This window comes from Colius striatus, chromosome 20, assembly GCF_028858725.1.
Source record: "Colius striatus isolate bColStr4 chromosome 20, bColStr4.1.hap1, whole genome shotgun sequence".
Lineage (NCBI taxonomy): Eukaryota > Metazoa > Chordata > Aves > Coliiformes > Coliidae > Colius > Colius striatus.
Window position 1 is genome coordinate 3,349,982 of NC_084778.1, and position 19,033 is coordinate 3,369,014.

The window sequence follows — 19,033 nt, forward strand, 5'->3', positions numbered from 1 at the left end:
CTTTAGATATTTGTAAATGTTAATAAGATCCCCCCTCAGTCTCCCCTTCTCCAGACTAAACAGCCCCAGTTCCCGCAGCCTTTCCTCGGATGAAAGATGTTCCAGTCCCCTGATCATCTTGCCCTGAGGCAACTGGCCCTGTACAGCCTCCCCCCAGACCTTCCCCAAGCCCTACCTGTAGAAGGAAGGGGGAATCAGCCCTGCACACCCCCAGGGGTCTTGCTTTCCCTCGGGGGTCCCACAGGAGTCAGGGCAGCACCCACAGTGGTGCCCACGGCTCTCGGGTTTATTGCTGCTGAGGGGAGAGGTATGACATTGGGGTACAGTACGGGGGCACCTGACCCTGCAGGGTCCGACCCGCTGCCAGGGTGGGGGGTGGGGGGTTGTCCCTGAGTGATGCCGGGGGTCCCAGTCACAGTGGCTCAGCCAGGTCAGGGCTGGCCCGGGGGGTCAGCGAGGTCACAGTCGAAGTCAGCGAAGGTTGGGGGATCGGGCAGGGGCTGCTCGGGGGGCCGTGGAGCCACTGCCATCGCCACCGGGTCCTTCTGCAGCAGGTCGGCGTCAAAGGCCACCCCACGGAAGAAGGGGTGGCCCTGGAAGTGGTGGAGGTAGCGCAGGCGGTGCAGGGGGTTGTGGCACAACAGCTGGGGACAAGAGGGGGGACGGTGAGTGGGGGGGACTCCAGCATCCAGCCTGGGAGGGGGGGGAGTCAGCAAGGACCCCAAAATTCGGGCAGAAGGGGTTTACCTCAGCAAGCAGCCGGGCCAGTGCAGGGCTGAACCCAGGTGGGCTCTCATAGCTGCTCTGCTTGACACGCTCCAGCATGGCTACGTGGTCCCCTGCCGGTGCCACAGGGAACTGGAGGGGGGACAGGGAGCAGACTTAGGGGCTCCATTGGGTTGCCCCTATCCCCACTCCCCACCCCATTGTCCTCACCTCCCCGCTGGCCAGGGTGAAGAGCAGGACTCCCAGGGACCACCAGTCTGCTGCGTGGCTGTAGGGCCCCCCACTCAGTACCTCTGGGGCTGCAGGGATGAGTGGATGAGCCCCTGGGAGGGGGCTGTGCCACTCCCCACCCCCCTACTGCCCCTTACCCATGTACTGCAGGGTGCCACAGATGGTGTGGGCTCGCTCACCCCACCGCAGGTGCCGGGAGAGGCCAAAGTCAGTGAGCTTGAGGTGTCCTGTGGGGTGAGAGAGACACCACAGAGGGACTCACAGATGGGGTGTTGCCATGGACAGGGAGTCTCCAAAGAGGGGGCATCCCCCAGACAGTGCCACCAAACTCTTACCTCTCTCATCCAGGAGGATGTTCTCCATCTGAAACAAGACAAGTGCTGGGGTGGCTTCTCCATGCAGGAGGGTTCAGAGCCCCCCCACCCAGTCCTCTGGCCCCCCAGCCCCTCTGCCACCCACCTTCACATCTCTGTGCATGATGCCCAGGTCATGGAGGTACACTGGGGAGAAGACAGAGCTGTCAGAGCACCAGCTCTCCCCACAGCACCCGGCAGGCAGCTGCCCACCCCTGGGGATGGCTGCAGGTCCCTACTGGTGGGGACAGTGGTGGCTGTCCCTGGCAGGGGAGCACTCACCCAGCACCAGCACCAGCTCAGCAGCAAACAGGCGGACGGTGGCCTCGGCGAAGCGGCCGGCAGCGAGCCAAAGCGCATGCAGGTCTCCGGTGCTGCAGTAGGTGCACACTGCCAGGACAGGCAACCTGCCTTACCCACGGGCTGCCCTGGGGCTGGGGGCACAGGGGGCATGGGCACTGGGGTGGTATGGGCACAGGGGGCCAGCTGGGTCACTGAGGCCATGCATTGAGGTGACACAGGCACCAAGGTGATGGTACTGGGGCCAGAAGGGAAACAGGGTGGCACAGGCACCAGGAACACACTGGCACAGACACCGGGCACCAGGGTCAGGTGACATAGGCATGATTAAGGTAGCAGGGGGGGCATGCAGGTACTGGTGACATGTACCACAATGGCGTGAGCACCACAGCCCCGTGAGCACTGGGAACACACAGGCACCAGGGCCACCCGTGCTCCAAGGTGGCACAGGCACTGGTACCAAAGTGACACTGTCCCCAGGTTCACACACACACTGGGAACCGGCAAGCTATGGGGTGGCACTGCCATGGGGTCACTGGGGCTGTGAGGACAGGCACCAGGGCTGGGGCACCTCGTTCACCCCCTCACTGGGCCCTGTCCTGCTGTGGTTTGTCCCCATCCCTGACCCCAGGGTGGGTGCGGGGATGCAGCAGCCAGCGCCTGGATCCCCTTGGGGCAGTGGTGGGGGGGCTGGGGGGGGTGAGAGGCTGTGCGTGTGCGGGGACACGTGTGCAGGCAGCAGGGACACGTGCTCAGGAACAGGGAGGGGAGGGCAGCGGGGCGAGCCCACGGGCAGATGGTCACTCACTGATGAAGAGGTGGCGCTGGCCCTGCCAGCTGTCCCCCAGCCCGTGGACAAACGGGTGTCTGACCTGTCTCTGGGGACACAAAGCAGAGAGGGTGAGCGGCCCCCGGGGTGGGGGGCCGGGGGGTGGGGACTCCGCTCCTGCCACACACTCTGCAGCCACAGCAGTGTCCTGTCACCTCCATGGCAGCCCCAATATCCCCCCCGGCTTGGGCTGGGGTCCCCCTGCACCTCCCCCAACCTGGATGCTGACTTCTTCCTTGCACTGCTTGAGGGTGTCACGGCGCAGCACCTCCACTTTGGGGACGACCTGGGGGGGGTGGTGAAGGGCCATCAGAGGGGGCTGAGGGCAGGTGGGGGCACCCACGGGCCCCGGGGACTGCACCCACCTTCACGGCACAGACTTTCTCCCGCCCGCAGTCCAGCACTTTGAGGATGGTCCCGAAGGAGCCTTTGGCCACGAAGCCCAGGATCTGGGGGGGTGGGGGAAAGCTGGGGCTGAGCACCCCATGGAGATGGGCTTGGGGTGCTCAGGGTGGGGCAGGGTGTGGGGTCCTGCCTGGGGTGAGGTGAAGTGGGGTGTCAAGGGCACCCAAGGCAGGCAGTGGGGACACATGAGGACCAGGAGGATCCAATAAGGACCCGGGTGGGATGCGGGGGGACCCAGGGTGGGGCAGGGGACAGGGAAATGAGACCCCAGCACGGTGTCTGCGGATGCTGGCAGGACATACAGCACCCCGGTAGGATGCACAGGACCCCGGTAGGACGTACAGGACAGCGATACGACTCGTGGGGACCCCGTTAGGGTTCAGTGAACCCCAACAAGATACATCGAAACTCGACACGGGGATCCGGCGGGGGGTAGGAGGGGACCCGGTGGGACACGGCTGGGGCCGCCGGTAAGGACGTGCGCGGAGCCGGGACGGCGTGCGAGCAGAGCGGTGAGACGGCCGGCGATCCCGGGACGGCGTCGAGGGGCTGCGCGGACGGCGCGGGAGGACACAGGGGGCGCTGGGGGACCTCGGTGGGACATGCAGGGAACCCCCGGTGGGAAGTGCGAGGGGACCCGTTACTGCGGTGCGGGGCTACCAGGGAGGGATGCGAGGACACTGCGGGGATGCACCGGGACCCCGGTAGAAGCGGCGGGAGGGGAAGGTCCGGGACGGCACCTTGAGCTGCTGCTGGCGGGCAGAGGGGCGGACGGGGAACTCCGGCAGGAAAAGCGAGACGAGCTGCGGCAGCGGCCACCCGGGCAGCGGCGGCTCCTCGGCGGGGCTCCGCGGGGCCAGGGCGAGCCCCGACCCCGGCACCGACCCGGCGCGGCCCAGCAGCGCCCGCACCCACGACCCCGCGGCACGGCCCTGCGGAACCGGGGCGGCGTCGGCGGAGAGAGCCCGGCGCGGGGGGTACCAGGGGCAGGGGAGGAGGGGCCGAACCCCCGGGGCCGCCGCCGCCGCACGCACCTGGGGGGGCCGCAGCGGGGCCGGGGCCGGGCCGGGGCCGCTGCTCGTCGCTCCCATGGCGGCGCCGGCCGGCCGCGGCCCGAGCCCGCTCCCCGCTGATCCGCCGCTTTACATAACCCCCCGCCCCGCCTCGCCCCGCCCCGCGCGGCCGCGACCACCCCCCGCCCCGCGGCCGCGCCCCGGGGCTCCCCCTGCACCGGGAGCGCACCCGAGACACGCTCCCGTGAGGCCGATCCCCTCCCCCGGGACGGGGGACACGTGCCAGAGCCTCTCCGTGCACACTTCGGGGTTCATCCTCCCTCCGCACCCCTCTTGCTGCGGCTCTCCCTGCCCTGCGGCAGCCGGTGGGGACCGACAGCCCCGGCTGAGCCCGATGCAGGAGAGGGACGAGCCTGGAGGCAGATGCCACAAGGGAACTCTGAGCCCCCAAAAAGCGGCTTCCCCGACCAAGCCCTGGGGAAGGGCGGAGAGTGAAGCCACAGCAGTGGGGGATGCTGAGCTGGGAGGGGGGATAGTGCTGAGCCCGGCTCGGTGCTGGGAAGGGGGAGGCAGGAAACGAGCCACAGTCCAGAATGTTCCAAATTAAAAACTCTTTTATTTAAACTCTCTCCCGTTCCCCTTTCTCCCAGCCTGGAGCGATCCTGCTGCTTCACCAGGCCCAGAGGCTGGGCCCAGCACCCGCACAGCAGGGAGGGGGGATGCTCACGGGGAGCCCTTGGCACAGGGGGCTGCACAAAGTGGCCCCACATCCCCGTGCTGCCGCACCCCTGCCCCTCAGGGCATCGCCACACCGAGCAGCGTGGCCCCCCCTGCCATGGGGGTGCCCCTCCAGAGCACGGGGCACCCCGCTCCCTTCCCGGCCCGCCGGGTGCTGCCTCATTTGCGCCTGCCGAAGATGGATTTCTTGGTGGGGTTCTTGTCGCCCACGCTCAGCCCGATGAGCAGCCGAGCCTTCTCGTCCTCCTCCTGCTGCTGCACGGGCCCTTCGCCTTTGCTTTCCAGCTTCCCCCGCGCCTCCGCGCCCGCCGCCGGCTTCAGCCGCAGCTTCTCTTTGATCACCTGCCCCAGGATTGAGGGGGCTCAGCACCCCCCGGCCACTCCACAGGCCCTTTGGAGCTGCTGAGACAGCACTTCCCACTCGGGAGGGTGAGGTTACCACCTCTCCTGGGCAGAGCAGCTCCCTGGCAGCGGGAAGGAGGCCCTGGGGGTTGGGGTCCCACGTACCTGTGCCACCAAGGCTTTGCGGCTGTCCCTCTTCACCGCCATGGCAAAGTCCAGCCACGTCCACGTGTTGTTGTGGTACTCCAGGCACGGCAGCACCAGGTTCAGGTCACCCCAGTCCATGCTGTTCTTCTCACCCTGGGGGACAGGGGTGTGGGGCACGGGAAGATGGCCCGGGCCACTCATGGCAGGAGGGGCTGTGCCCCCTCCCCAGCACCCCCATCCCAGGACCCTCATACCTTGTAGCTCACACAGAGCGGCACCTGCGGGATCTTGATGTAGATGAAGGAGTGGTTCATGGCTGCACGCTCCTTCATCTTGTCGATGTCATCTACAGGATGCTGGGGACAGAGCAGGAGCCATGAGCAGAAGGGAAGGAGAGAGGACAGAGCCAGGAACCAGTGGGGAAGGGACGGCTGGGCACTAGGCCAGGGCTTTGCTTTAGCAGGGAGAGGTGAGAGCAGCTCTGGCATAGTGTTAGGAAAATGAGATGCTGCAGAGATCACACCAAGAGTGCAGGTGCTTGGCTGTAAAGGAATGGTGGGAAGGAGCAGGAGAAAACAGACATGCAAGTGGGGGAGGACACTGCTGCCCAGCCCTGCAACCAGGGAAAAACAGACTGGCCCCACAACAGGGCTCTCCCTGCTAGAATCCCAGAGTGGTGGGCGAAGGGAAGGGCCCTGCAGAGCTCAATCAGCCCACCCCCCTGCTAAAGCAGCTTCCCCTCAATCAGGGTGCACAGGAACGTGTCCAGGCAGGATTTGAAGATCATCACATCCCTCTCTGAAGGCAGCAGCAGGTACCTCGGGTGCTTTTCGGAACGATCTCCTGACCCCCGACGTCCGGTTCAGTCCCTGAGCCACCCCCTTCCCTGTGCCCAGCGAGTCATCGGCCACGATCAGCTGCCGCGGCTTCACCACGGGGATCCCTGGGACAGAGGGTGGGAGGTGGGGGCTCGCGTGGGGCTGGGGGTCAGCCCTGACCCAGACCCCTCCCATCTTCCCTGCTCTGCCTCCCAGATCCCTGCCCACCCACCCCTGTTCCTCAACGTGTGGCCGCCTGTAGCTGCCCCCACGCAGATCCTGCCACGCAACCAGAGCTGCTCAAGGACATTGCATGGCTGCCTGGGAGGAGGGTGACCACAAGCCTCTCACCTGTTGTCACCAGCTTGGACTTGTCTTCCTCATCCCCCACCTCCTCCTCCTCCACATTACGTCCAGGGAAGAAGAAACCCATCATTCTGTGGAAGAACTGCTGAGTGAGCTGGATGGTGAGAGGCACCACATTCACCTGGGGGGAGAGAGGCACATCAGAGCCAGGCACGTGCTGCCTGTGCCCCACAGGAACCCAGCCACCTCCTGTCCAGGTCCCATAGGGACCCTGCCACCTCCCCATCCATCCCTGGCACCTCAAAGTGTTCCTTGATGGAGATGCCTCCCACGGGTGGCCGGACCTTGCTGAAAATCCTGAGTGCAAACTGCCGTCCGGACTGGCAGGAGCTCTGGGGCCGCAGCACCACCTGCAGGGAGAGGGACTGGGCTGAGAGGCCAGGACAGGCCACCCATGGGTGCCCAGGGTGCAGGGCTGCTCCCCTGAGCCACCACTTGCCTTGTACACGGCGTTGGGCAGGAGGTTGTTCATCGTGACCCAGCCCAGCTCCAGCAGATGCTCGGCCGTGTCATCGGACTTGTTGACCTGCACACACAAACCCATCAGCCCTGCACAGCCCCCTGGCTCGGGGGCTGGGAGTGGCACAGGCCACCACCTGGGTACCTTGCTGTAGAGGAAGCGCTGGAGCTCCAGCTCAGCTATGCCCAGCTGCCCGTCCTCCTCGGTCAGGCGCCAGCGGGCCTGGGCGAAGTAGAACTCGGTGCGCCGCGCCACGCTCACGTCCTCCGGCTGCTTGCGCAGCTCCATCTTGTTGGTTCGCTGCAGCTGGAAGTCCTTGAAGCACCTGCAGCAGAGAGGGGAGTGCTGGGCTGTGGGAGCCCTGCAATAAGGGGGACACAATGCTAAGGAGGCCAGAGATGGTTCCTACCTGATGAGTATGTTCAGCTCCTCGCTCTCCAGCTGCAGGTCAGCTTTCTCCTGGCTCAGCTGCTGCTGCAGCCTGTGGTTGAGGTCGAGCAGACTCTCGTTTTTGCTGTCATCCTGCAAGGACTGAAGGACAGACAACCCTCAGTACCCTCTGCCCTGCAGCAGAGACGCAGGGAGCCAGGCCCTGCCTGGATGTGGACTCACCTTCACGTTGGAGTACATCTGCTTCTCCAGCTGCCTTATCTGGGCGACGTGCTGTCTCACAGCCTCTTGCAGGTGCAGGATGCTGCTGCGCTGCTCCTCGGGGTTGCTGGAGATCTCCAGCTGGAAGCGTACCCGCTGCTTCTTCTCGCTGTGCTCCTGGACACAGGGTGAGGGGAAGGTCAGGACTGCCTCGGGCGCAGCGAGCGACACAGGGGCCCTGAAGCCTCGTGGGTACCTTGCGTTTGGGCTCCACGTGCAGCAGGAGGTTGTTGACAATGTCGAGGATCATGGCGTACTGTGCAGGGTTGGTGGAGATCTCCAAGTCGTGGTGGATCAATGTGAACGTATCCACAGCCCCTGCCCGGACACGCAAAGGGCAAGTGAGGCCTCAGCATGGCCAGAAATGGGATGCATGTGGGGGCCAGGCAGAGATGGAGAGGGATGGGGAATGAGCCACTGTCTCCAGCACATGTCCAGCATCATCTGGAGGTTGGGGAGTCTCCTTCTCTGGAGGTTTCCAAACCCACCTGGACACATTCCTGTGTGACCTGATCTAGCTTTAGCAGGGGGTAGACTGGATGATCTCCAGAGGTCCTTTCCAACCCCCACCATCCTGTGATTCTCTGATCTGGCACATTGTCACGTGGCTGGGAACCCCTCCTGTCTGCATCCCTCAGAGCTCAGCAGGGACCTGTGGGTCAGCCCAGAGCTTTACCAGCCCACTACACACTGCCTGGATGTACCCACCCTCCTGCTTCTTCAGCAGATCTTCCTTCTCCTGGTTGGCAGGAGTCTCAGGGGGCTTTATCTGTGTGGCCAGCTCGGGGTCGATGTCATGGCTGTAGCTGATGTAATACATGCGGCAGCTGCAGCGAGAGATGATCCTCTGCACCTGCTGGGTCTGCTGGGCTTCCGAGGGCTGGTTCCAGTCTGGGGACACGAAGAGGGACCATAGGTCAGAGCATTCAGCATGCTGGAGACCCCATGAGCATCAGGCAGCTCCTGGAGCTGTCTGGGGACAGGCCAGGTGCCTTCAGCATCACCAGCTGAGTGGGACTGGGGCTGGCATGGAGCCAGCTCCAGGGCAGTACCTGTGGTGGTGCTGACCATGCCCCCCACGGCCTGCCCACTCTCCATCAGCTCCTGCACCGAGTCCAGGCTCCGTTGGCGATGCTCCTCAATATTTTTCACCTGGGAAGGCAAGGAGGCACCTCTGGCTGTCTCTGCTCCCCCTGCCTTGGCCAGGGCACTGACAGTACTGTTTGCCCCCCACGCAGCTCACCTCCAGCCAGAGCTGCCCGTGCTCCCTCTCGGTGGGGCCACTCTCTGTTGTGGCAAAGTACTGCATGCCATCCAGCAAGCAGGTCCAGGATGTCTTCTGCTTCAGTGTGTCCCCGTACCAGGCAGGGTGGTGCTGGCACTGCAGCAGCTGGGCCTTGGCGGCCGACACAATCACGCAGCCCTCTGTCTCGGCACCGCGCAGCACCATCTGCGAGGGGACAGACCCTGAGGGTCAGACAAGCCCTGGGGCAGCATGGCTGTAGGGGAGCAGGGAGCGTGGGGGTCTGGCTGAGGGCAGGGACCTGGCAGTTGACCAGCTCGATGAGGCAGTTGCGGTTGTAGATGTCGTCGGTCTGGCAGGCGGCGATGCCGCACAGCTGCTCGCTTGCCCCTGACTCCTCCTCCGTGAAGACCACAAACTTCTCCGTCTCCTCAATGAGCTTCTGCAGCATGTAAGCCCCTGGGGAAGGAGAAAGGGTCAGTGTGAGGTTGTGGTGGGGCTGGCTGAGTGGCACGGGGTGAACGCACGTGCGCATTGCTGACTGACTGGGGGGTTCCCCTTGCTCACCCCCCGAGGAGGCTCTCTCGGGCCGGCCGCTGGTGATGGGAGCGGTCACTCTGGCAGGGACAGAGTGAGAGGACAGAGGGCCCCGCTTCAGCTTCTTGGTTTGCAGCTGTGTGTCGATCTTCAGCCCTTTGAGGGCCTCGGTGGACAGGTTGCGCTTGAGCACAGCCGCTTTCTTGTAGCCGTCGTAGAGGCCGAAGGCGATGTCGCGGTTGGTGGTGGTCCAGGACGCCCGCAGGTCCACCAAGTGCAGTTGGTGCGTGTGGAAACCGTCGTCCCCATCCCGCAGGGGCAGCTCCTGGGCACAAAAGAGGCAGAGGCTCAGCATGGCAAAGCCACACACAGGGGCTGGGAGCCCTGTCGGTCCCCCTGAGCATGGGGACCAGAGCCCTCGGCAGGAACCTGCCCCAGGGGTGCTGCGACTGGAAGAAGGCAGCACTTTGGTTGGGTGCTCAGGAGATCAGAGGCCCTGAGGGCCTACCTCCTCCCCAGCCAAATCCCTCCCCCACTGCACCCAAAGCCCCTTTACATCCCCTTGCCCCAGGGGGATGCCTCCAGGCCAGCCCAGGCTGCCAGGCCCTGGTACCTCCTCAGCCGTGCGGTTGCTGTGCCGCTGGTAGGTGAGGGAGGACAGGCTCAGCAGGTGGGTTTTCTTCACCAAGGTGTCGAGCCGGTGGTCGGCATTCTCGTCACAAGTGGAGGCCATGAGGTGCACAGTGACCTGGCTGAGGTCACTCACCATCTGTGTGATGCTCCATTCCGAGATGAGGCGTCTCATCACCGTGCCGGCTGTGGGGATGGGGACAGGGGTCAGCAGGGGCCCTGCCTGGCCTGGCCACGCTGCCAGCGGGGATTCCCCCTCACCTTGTGGGATGAGGCGCTGAGTGCCACGAGTGAAAATGTGCCCCTGGCAGCACTCCACCTGAATGCCCCGCTGCTGGGCAAAGGAGGCCCAGTAATGCACCTGCGAGGGAGCAGAGAGCAGGGGCTGAGAGCCCAGCGCAGGCAGAGAGGGGAGGGAACAGCAGCCCCCCACTCCCAGGACCTGCCTGCAGCTGGGGGAAGAGTGCAGTGTAAGATAACTGTTTGTAATGCTGCCCCAACTTCTTCTTGCTGGGTTTCATGTTGTTGAAGAGCTTCCCACGGCAGATGGGACGTGCCACGCTGGTCCAGGTGGCCCAAAAGTTTTGCATCCAGCGCAGAGTGCTGCTGTAGAGCAGGATCCGGGGCTGGGAGTGCCCTGAAAACACACCCACCATCAGCTGGCACCGTGGCATAGGGACAGGGCAGCACCCACCCCAGACCCCATCCCTCAGCCCCCAGGGACCCTGGGGGTGCTGAGACCCACCCTCGCCGGGCCGCGTCAGGTCCATGCGGATGGACAGGTTGAGGTTCTCGGAGCGGAAGGCGCGGTAGGAGTCGTGCTGCTGCCCCGCCGGCACCTCGGGCAGGAACTCGGGCGAGCGCAGCACCACGCCGTGATGGTCGTGGGGGTTCCCGTGGCACAGCCACTGCAGGTCCAGCGTCATGCACAGGTCAGGCAGGTGCAGGAAGCAGCAGTCGTCGTACCTGAAGGGGGAAAGAGACACCAGTTCCCAGTTACCCCCCACCGGTGCCACTGGCAGCTCCCCAGCTCCTGGAGCCCACACTCACTTGGAGGCTGTCCGGACGTTGATGTCCAGGTTGCCCTTGAAGACGAACTGCCCAGGCTTCCAGTGGAAGGAGAGGTGGTTCCACTCCCAGTGCATGTTCTCTGTGGTGTTGTAGGGGTCCTGCAAAGCCAAGCGTGGGGAGAGGCAGGTGTGAGCTGACCCCCTGGCCACGCTCTGTGCCTTGCCCTGCAGCACCCACCTCAGTAGCCAGCTGGTGCAGGTTGGCCTGTTCGATGTCCATGTGCCAGTCCCCATGGAAGAGAAGGCGGCTCTTGTCCCACCAAGGCAACGGGGCGCTGGGGTCCTCTGAGGGCTTGGTGAGGAGATCCACACACTGCCCAATCAGGGTCCAGGCTGGGTCCCAGCAGGGCCCCCACACGATGGTGTACTGGGAGATCTCAGCTGGGGACGCAGAGCTCGTCTCAGCCCTTTGCATCTCTCAACCAGCCCCAGCCCTACTGTAGCACAGAGCCCTTCTGCCCCTCCAGCTCTTACAGTGGAAGTCGTGGTAGAACTTCAAGGGTTGCATGTTCCTCTCCACCGTGGCGTCCCCCCAGGGCAGCCCCAGCTTCAGGAGCTGGCGGCGCCGGGAGCAGGGCTGCCCACACTGCTCGGCCCCGATCAGCCGCCCCGAGAGCTGCCAGTTCCGGATCTCAAAGAGGTAGCGAGGGTAGTCACGGATCCGCACTGCAGGGCAGAGGCAGCCTGAGCCATGGGGCAGCAAAGCCACGCTGCCCCACTCCCTCACTCCGTGCCATGGCTGGAGCCACCATCCTGACCCACCTCTGCCCGCTTCCCACACCCCTGAACCTCCAAAAGCCATTGTCCCTGCTTGGCTACGCACCACACGGTGCCAGCAGGGCCCAGGCCACGCAGCCACCGTGATGTCCTCCCCGGGCACCCTCACGCCAAGCAACTCACCGAAGAAGCTGCCAACCCTGCCCTTCATCATGCGGCACCACTGGGTGACCATCTCCAGACCCTCGGCGGGGAACGGGCTGACACCATCCACGTCCCTCATCTGCTCCAGCACTCGCTCCGTGCCGTGGAAGGACTCGTCGGCCATGGCCACCAGCTCCAGGTGGGCCAAGGTCCAGGTGAGGAGTGCTCTCCTCATGGGCGTGTTGGCGTAGAGGCGCCGCGAGCGCTGGATGTAGATCTCGATGTTCTTCTTCTCCAGCGAGGCATAGAGCTCCTCGATCTTGCGGGCGGGCAGCAGCTCGCCGTGTTGCTTGCGCAGCGCGGCCACCCTGGCGTCCAGCAGCTGCAGCCGCTTGGCGCTCTCCTTGCTCTCGTCCTTCATCAGCTCGTAGTTGTCTCGTAACTTCACCTCAAAGACGTCGTCCAGGAAGACCCAGGAGAAGTGGGTGACTTTGAGGAGGAGGTCGGGGGGCAGCGAGGTGCTGGAGGAACGTCCCAGCCCGTGGAGGCCTTTCAGCCACTTCTGCACGCCCACGGCAGCGTCCAGCGTGCGGGAGAAGTCGTACTGGTAGGGGAACTCGATGGTGACGCTGGCGAAGGAGAAGGCCCAGCCGCGGTTGCGGAGGGTGAGCAGGGTGGGGAAGGCGCAGCGGTGCAGGATCACCTCCTCCAGCTCCGGCAGCAGCTTCACCTCCACCTCCTTGAAGCTGAAGATGCTGTGTCCGTCGAAGCCGGCGGCCAGCTCGGGGCAGTAGCCGTGCAGGGCACCGCCGTGCCAGCTCATGGAGGTTCGTTCAGCAGCCAGGCTGATGTAGTTGGCCTCGGAGACAAAGGCTGTGAGCTTGGCAGAGCTCAGCTCCAGTGACAGGGACAGGAGTCTTTTAGGGGGGGTCCCATCCGGCTGGAGGGGTCCTGGTGTCTCGTTAAGGGTGGCCAGGTGGGGCGTTGGGCTCTCTGGGGATGGGGAGGGAGGTGTCCTGTGCCCCAGGGCACCTCGCAAGGCTTGGTGGCACTGCAGGGTGGCCAGGATGTGGTGGTACAAGTGCATGTGGTCAGGTGGGCTCCACAGCACTGCCAGCCCCTCACCACACTGCACCTACATCAGAGAGAGCAAACAGGCACCGAGTCACTGCCGGGTCCAGCACATCCCCATTCTCCTCTCCAGCACCTTCCAGTGACAATCAATCCCCCCCCGCCCCATCCGTCCCCATCCTGCCAGCACAGGATAAAGAGACTCGACACCCACACACCAACCTCCAGGGAGCGGATGCTGCTGTGGTAGGTGACAGAGAGCATGGAGAGGTTGGCCACTGGGTTGGGGATGGCAGGAGCTTTGCAGCATGGCTGCATCTTCTCCGTGATGTTCCTCACTAAAGCCAGCACCATGCCCTGGACGCTGACCGTGCAGCTCTCGGCACTGCCCAGGATGGTCAGTGTGTCCAGCCGCAGCTCCAGGGCACCTGCAGAGAGGGTTTGTCAGTGCTGGAGGCACTGAGGAGGCTCATCACAACGTGCCAGGCTACTCTGACCATGGAGCTGTTCCAGAACAGCCATCTGGGATCAGCCTGGATGCTACTTACCCACCAGGGCTGAGAGTGCAAAAAGATTCACGTCCTCCACTTTCAGATCCACCTTCCAGAGTAGCCCCCAGGGCTCAATTGAAGCAGAGGGCTGCTGCTTGGCAAGCTCAGGTCCACTGGGCTGTCGGCAAAACAGCGGCAGGACCCTGGCCAGGCACTCAGTGCAGGTGTCTGACGACTCCACTTGCAACCCCCGGATGGTGCAGTCCAGGAAGAGCGTGTCCGACTGGGCACTGGACATGCCCAGGGGCTGGTTGTAGCTGCCCTGCAAGACAAACATCACCATCCCTCTCACTCTGCAGGATGTCCCCATGCCACCCTGTGTCCCCATGCAACCCACATGGAGCTTCAAACACACATCTCCCACCCCCCAGAGCCACCCCTTGCCCCTGGGGCTCTCCCCTCACCTGCAGGTTGAAGGAGTCGAGGATGAGGGCTTCTCCCCACACGTGCATGTTGGGGGGGTGTGAGGCACGCTGGATGTGTGAGTCGTTGCCCACACGCCAGCAGAGGTGGTCCACAGCCAGCACTGCCCTCTGGTGCACGCTCTGAGGCCGCAGGTGCTGGTAGTCTGCAGGCACAGAGGAAAGGGTGAGGGCTCAGAGGCAATCCAGACACAACCAAGCAGAGATCCACAAACATGGGTAAGCACACAGGTGGCACTGTCCTCCCCATTCTGGCACCTCTCTGGCAGAGCCATTGAGCCCCAGGAGGAGCCCAGCAGCCACCCTGGGGCAGCTGCCAGCCTGTACCTGCAGAGATGGAGTTGACACCCAAGGCAAAGGGTGGTGTGTCCCCCAGCTGCACTGACACGTTGACGTTGGACAGCGAGGCACACAGGATGATGGGTGCTATGATTTGGGGATAGGTCCTGCGTGGGACAAGTAGGGATGGGCTGTTACCAGGGTGCTGTGTGCCAGGGAGCCTGGCAGGGAGCAGGCTCAGAGGGATGCCTTCCCCGAGTGCCTGCCACCCTCCCTGCCAGTCTCTGGTCTCACCAGTTGTGAACAGGACAGAGAAGGTGCTGGGTGCCCAGGCACCCTGCCAGAGCATGGCAGGCAAGAGGAAACAAGCTGTGATAGCAGCAGCTGCACTGAGGTCAAGTTTACCTTCCATTGTGCCCTTGGCTGGGGACAGGCACCGCCCGGCACCTGTATTCCTGTGCCAACAGGCCCAGCCAGTGTGAGAACTCTTGGTGACGGTAGTGGATGATGCAGGTGTTGAGCAGCACAGCAGCTGAGAGGTCAATGGCTGTGACCTAGAGCAGGGAGAGGGTCAGGTAGCCAAAAAAAAACCCCCAATCCTCATGCCACGAGCCAAAGCAGCCACCCCTGAGGGCCAGGAGTGCGCTCAGTGCTCACTCACCTGCACGCTGGTCTTCAGGGAGCTGAGGCACACGATGCGCTGGCGGCTCTGGGACAGGAGAAGGCCATCTGGGGAGAGAGAGCAGCAGAAGTGAGGGGTGGCAGAGGGCACTGATGGCAGCTCTGGCCCATGAGTGCCCTTCTGGCTGCTTACCCTCCAGCTGGAGGTCTACACTCATTTGGTCCAGGTCTGAGGTGGTCGTGAAGTTGCGCAGGGGGATCTGCTCCTCTTCACGCTGATATAGAAACTGCAGAAGCTTCAGGCTCCAGGTGAGGTGTCTGTAAGAAGCAGGGAGTCACTACCAGGAGGGAACTGCACCCTCCATCTCCCTGTCTCTCATCCCCAGCTGACCAGCACGCTGGCAAAGACATCAGACAGTGTCCAGGTGCAGGCCAGCCCAGAGCTCTCATCCTATCAAGCTGTCCTTCTCAAGAACCAGCTCACATGCCTTCCTCCTTCCTCAAGAGCCCAGCCTCAGGCCAAGCTCAGTCCTTCCCCCTGTGACAGGGGCTCTAGGGTTTGCTCTCTGCAGTCTGGCAGAGTAGGGGATGCACAGAGAACGGCACAGTTGCTCCCAGGTCAGTGTCCCTCGTGTTAACTAGGGCAAGGACAGCCTCCCCCTCGGCCTGCCTCCTCACCTCTTCTGGCTGTTCATTGACAGCACCATGCTGGTGTTCTCCAGCTTCACCTCCACCCTCCTGGGGATGAGCTGCAGAGTTTCCCTGCTCAGCAGGGACTTCAGAGGCTCCCCAGAGCCTGGAGAGGGACACACAGAGTCACAGGAAAGCTCTTGCCCAAAGCCCCACACCCTGCAGTGATAGCACAACCAAAACCTTCTGGCTCCACTGCAGGTGTGGAGGTTGCCAGCCCCTGCCCTGCCCACAGCTCATCCCTGTGCCCATCCCTGACCTGTGCTGGGCTGTTCCCCAGCGCTGCTGTGCAGGGCCCCGGCAGCGATGCGGTGCAGCAGGGGGCTGCAGAACAGCCCTTCGTGCAGCTCTGCCTGCAGAGTCCGGACACACAGCCTGACACCCACCAGCTGCCTCTTGCTGCTGAGCTCCAGAGACAGCGAGAGAGCCAGGGCCAGCTCAGCCAGGCAGTTGTCATCCTGCACAGAGGAAGGACATGGGCAAGGAGAGCACAGGGAGTCATCCAGCTCCTCACCCAGCTCCCCACCGGTGCATGCTGCAGGGAAGCACCAGGCACAGCAAGGAGCCCAGAACCTTGCAGCATCACCCAGCCTCAGAGACATGCTGGGAACAGGTCCTCAGGGTGTCCCAGAGAACCAGTGCCCATGCTCAAAGTGCTGGGTTTCTCCCTTCCCCAGCACTCACCAGCTGGCTGCTCCGGAGGATTTTGCTGTTGACCTTTGTCAGGCTCACCTCGCAGGTCAGGCTGGGGAGAGCAGAGGACACATGATGTGGACCTTACTGCATCCAATCCAAGGCCCTGCCCTCTGTTTCTGTTTGACACAGGGACCTCAAGTCCCTGCTCCATGTCCTCCCAAAAGCAGAGCACACCCTAACCCAGTGCAGCAACTCCTGCTGCACAGCAAAAGGGACTAGGCCAGCTCTGAAGAAGGTTAATGTGCCACATCACAGGTGACATGAAATGCTGCTGAGTGGGATGGAGAGAGGTCAGAGACTGGTTGGGGTTGGAGGAGCCTCCCTGCCCCTGGGAGCTGGCTGGGGAAGCAGAAGGAGCCACAAGCACAGTGTTACCTCTTCCCATCACCATTCAGGAGGAAACGTGTCTTGCTGGCTTGGATGTGCCAGAGAGACTCTGAGGTGGCCACGTGCAGAACCATGATGTTGATGGAGTCCATGTGGATGGAAAAGAGCTGGAGGGAAGGTGCTCCTGTGAGGGACATCCGCCAGCAACGCAGCCCACAACAGCCTCTCACCCAGCCAGTGCCTCACCTGGCTAAGGAGCCTCAGCAGGGAGGGTTTCAGAGTCAAGTCTGCTCTGCTTTTGTTTCCATCAGCTTCTCTGGGAGCCTCTGGGACGGATGGCTGGAGGCCTGACCCCTTCTGCAGATCCGTGCGGATTCGCACCTCACCAAAACACAGCTCGAAGTAACGCCTGGGGAAGAACAGCACCAGCAACTTCCACCACAGCCCACAGCTGGCACAGCCAGCCCCAGTGCCAGGGATGACCAGCCCCAGCGCCAGGGATGCCTCCCAGCCCGGGGATGTGCAGGACAAGCACAAGAGCACCCACAGGACACAGACACCTCAAAGAACAGTGAAGTTTTTTTTAAAGAGATCATGACAGCTTGAGAGTTGGGCAGAGAGGAACCTCCTGAGGTTCAACAAGGGCAAGGGCAGAGTCCTGCACCTGGGGAGGAACAACCCTCTGCACCAGCACAGGCTGTGGGTGATCTGCTGGAGAGCAGCTCTGGGAGAGGGACCTGGGAGGGCTGGTTGGTAACAAACTAAACACGAGCAGCAACGTGCCCTCGTGGGTAAGAAGCCAATGGCATCCTGGGGTATATTGAGAAGAGTGTGGGCAGCAGGTTGAGGGAGGTTCTGCTCCCCATCTCCTCTGCCCTGGTGAGGCCTCATCTGGAGTCCTATGTCCAGTTCTGGGCTCTCCCACTCAAGAGGGACAGGGAACTGCTGAAGAGTGGCCAGTGCAGGGCTACTTGGGATTATATGACTGACTCTAGCCCAGAGCAGACCACGGGGAAATGGGGACTGCAGAATGGTGTAAATGCATCAGAACTACAGTCAGTGGGGTCAGGGATGAGAAAGACCCAGAACAGTAGCAAGGGTGTTGTGCCAGGGGTACATACGGCAGCTCCCGTCTCAGTTTACTGGAGATCCAGACGTTGTCGATCTCCTGCAAGGATGCACAGGTAGGTCAGAGAAGAAACAGCTCATCTCTGCCTTATGATGCTCACCTCGACGTTCTCACCATGCTCCCAATGCCTGGCACCAAAGCCCAGGTTTGGCCATGGCAGGAAGAGGCCTGGCACTAACTATGGGGCTTTGCTACAGGAGCTTGGCTGCAGGGATTTGTTGGCAGCCTGGAAGCCACCACAGCTACTCTGCCTGCCCTCATGTGCCAGGAACTGTCCCTCACCCAGGTACTCACCACGGTCTGCTGCTCCTGCTGGAACCAAAGGCTGATGTTCTGGGGCCAGAAGAAGCCAAAGGAGCCGATTTTCAGCTCTGCATGAAGCTTCTGCCTGCACCAGGTGACAGCCAGGCGACAGGCCAGCCACCTGCAGGAACAGGGGAAGGTCAGGGTCAGCCTCCCCGCTGGCCTGGGACTCTCTTTGCCCTCCTCCAAGCTCCCTCACTGGGGCAGACACCCTGCAGGGTCACCCCTCCAGCCCTGAGAGCCTTCTTTCACACCCACACTCCCTGACACCGCATGCCCACCCCTGCAGGCTCCCCTGTAAGCCCCCAATGTCCTCTCTCCCTGTGGACCCCCTCCATGTCCTGCACACTGTCCCTGCAGTCCCAAGACCCCCCAAATCCCTGCAGGCTCCCCACACCCCAACACCCTCTCCCCCAGCCCTGTGGACCCCCGCCCCCCATGTCCCGCACACTATCCCTCCAGTAATAGGACCACCATAAACCCCCCCAGATTCCCATCCCCTCCCAGCTTTGGGAGCTATCCCAAACTCCTGACATCCCCCCACGTTCTCTTTGTCCCCCTTAACCCCTCCTGCGGGGGTGCCCCACACCTCCGCCAGCCCCCACACAGACCTGTGTCTCCCCCATGACTCCCGTGGCCTCCCTCCACCCCTAACACTACCCTGTCACACCCCCCAAAACTCCAATGCCCCCCCCAAAACCCCCGACACCCCATTACCAGCACCGTGGACTCCCCTTGACCCTTCAGAGACCCCCCCCAGCCCTGTCATTCCCCCAAAACTCCCCGACACCCCACCGCCAGCACAGTGCTCCCTCCATTTACCCTTCCGAGCACTCCCCTCCCCCTGTCACCTCCCCAAAACCCCCCCGACACTCCCGGGCCAGCACCGTGCTCACCCCCCACCCGGAACCCCGGTGGTCCACACCCCCTCCCACGCCCCCAAACTCGCCCCGCCAGGCCCTGACCGCGCCAGCAGCCCGGAGAGCAGCAAGACGACGGCGACGGCGGCGAGCAGGGCGGGCAGGGGCAGCGGCATGGCGACCCCCGCACCCCGCGCGCTGCGGGCCCCCCGCTCCCAAAGCGCCGGCGCCCGCGGGGCCGCCAGCCCGAGAGGCCGGAGCGGCGGGGAGAGGCGGGGCCGGGGCGGGGACAGCGCGGCCTTCCCGCACACGGCCGGAACGGGCGGGATCCGCCGCCGCGGGGAGGCGGGCGCAGCGGCGGCCG

General features: G+C 63.5%; 2 protein-coding genes across 2 annotated transcripts; both read right to left on the reverse strand.

Annotated features, from left to right (window-relative positions):
• Positions 1-431: 431 nt before the first annotated feature.
• RSKR (ribosomal protein S6 kinase related) lies at positions 432-3,935 on the reverse strand. Its single transcript, XM_062012544.1, has 12 exons — positions 3,879-3,935; positions 3,585-3,776; positions 2,805-2,888; positions 2,657-2,725; positions 2,419-2,488; positions 1,593-1,700; positions 1,417-1,457; positions 1,293-1,320; positions 1,095-1,184; positions 937-1,025; positions 748-858; positions 432-644 (listed from the first exon to the last, which is right to left on the reverse strand). The coding sequence occupies exons 1-12, from the start codon at positions 3,933-3,935 to the stop codon at positions 432-434; spliced, it is 1,152 nt and encodes a 383-aa protein (XP_061868528.1).
• Positions 3,936-4,453: 518 nt separating this feature from the next.
• Positions 4,454-18,906, reverse strand: BLTP2 (bridge-like lipid transfer protein family member 2). The gene is made up of 39 exons (XM_062012221.1): positions 18,775-18,906; positions 17,801-17,930; positions 17,499-17,545; positions 16,624-16,786; positions 16,426-16,544; positions 16,039-16,099; positions 15,614-15,812; positions 15,343-15,460; positions 14,858-14,982; positions 14,705-14,772; positions 14,449-14,597; positions 14,092-14,210; positions 13,747-13,910; positions 13,340-13,604; positions 13,014-13,219; positions 11,760-12,855; positions 11,334-11,525; positions 11,038-11,240; positions 10,840-10,958; positions 10,535-10,755; positions 10,236-10,426; positions 10,051-10,150; positions 9,773-9,975; positions 9,190-9,484; positions 8,924-9,081; positions 8,623-8,829; positions 8,432-8,531; positions 8,088-8,270; positions 7,576-7,697; positions 7,341-7,496; positions 7,138-7,259; positions 6,873-7,053; positions 6,708-6,794; positions 6,508-6,618; positions 6,254-6,389; positions 5,903-6,027; positions 5,339-5,440; positions 5,103-5,237; positions 4,454-4,937 (listed from the first exon to the last, which is right to left on the reverse strand). The coding sequence occupies exons 1-39, from the start codon at positions 18,843-18,845 to the stop codon at positions 4,755-4,757; spliced, it is 6,732 nt and encodes a 2,243-aa protein (XP_061868205.1). The 5' UTR covers positions 18,846-18,906; the 3' UTR covers positions 4,454-4,754.
• Positions 18,907-19,033: the final 127 nt, after the last annotated feature.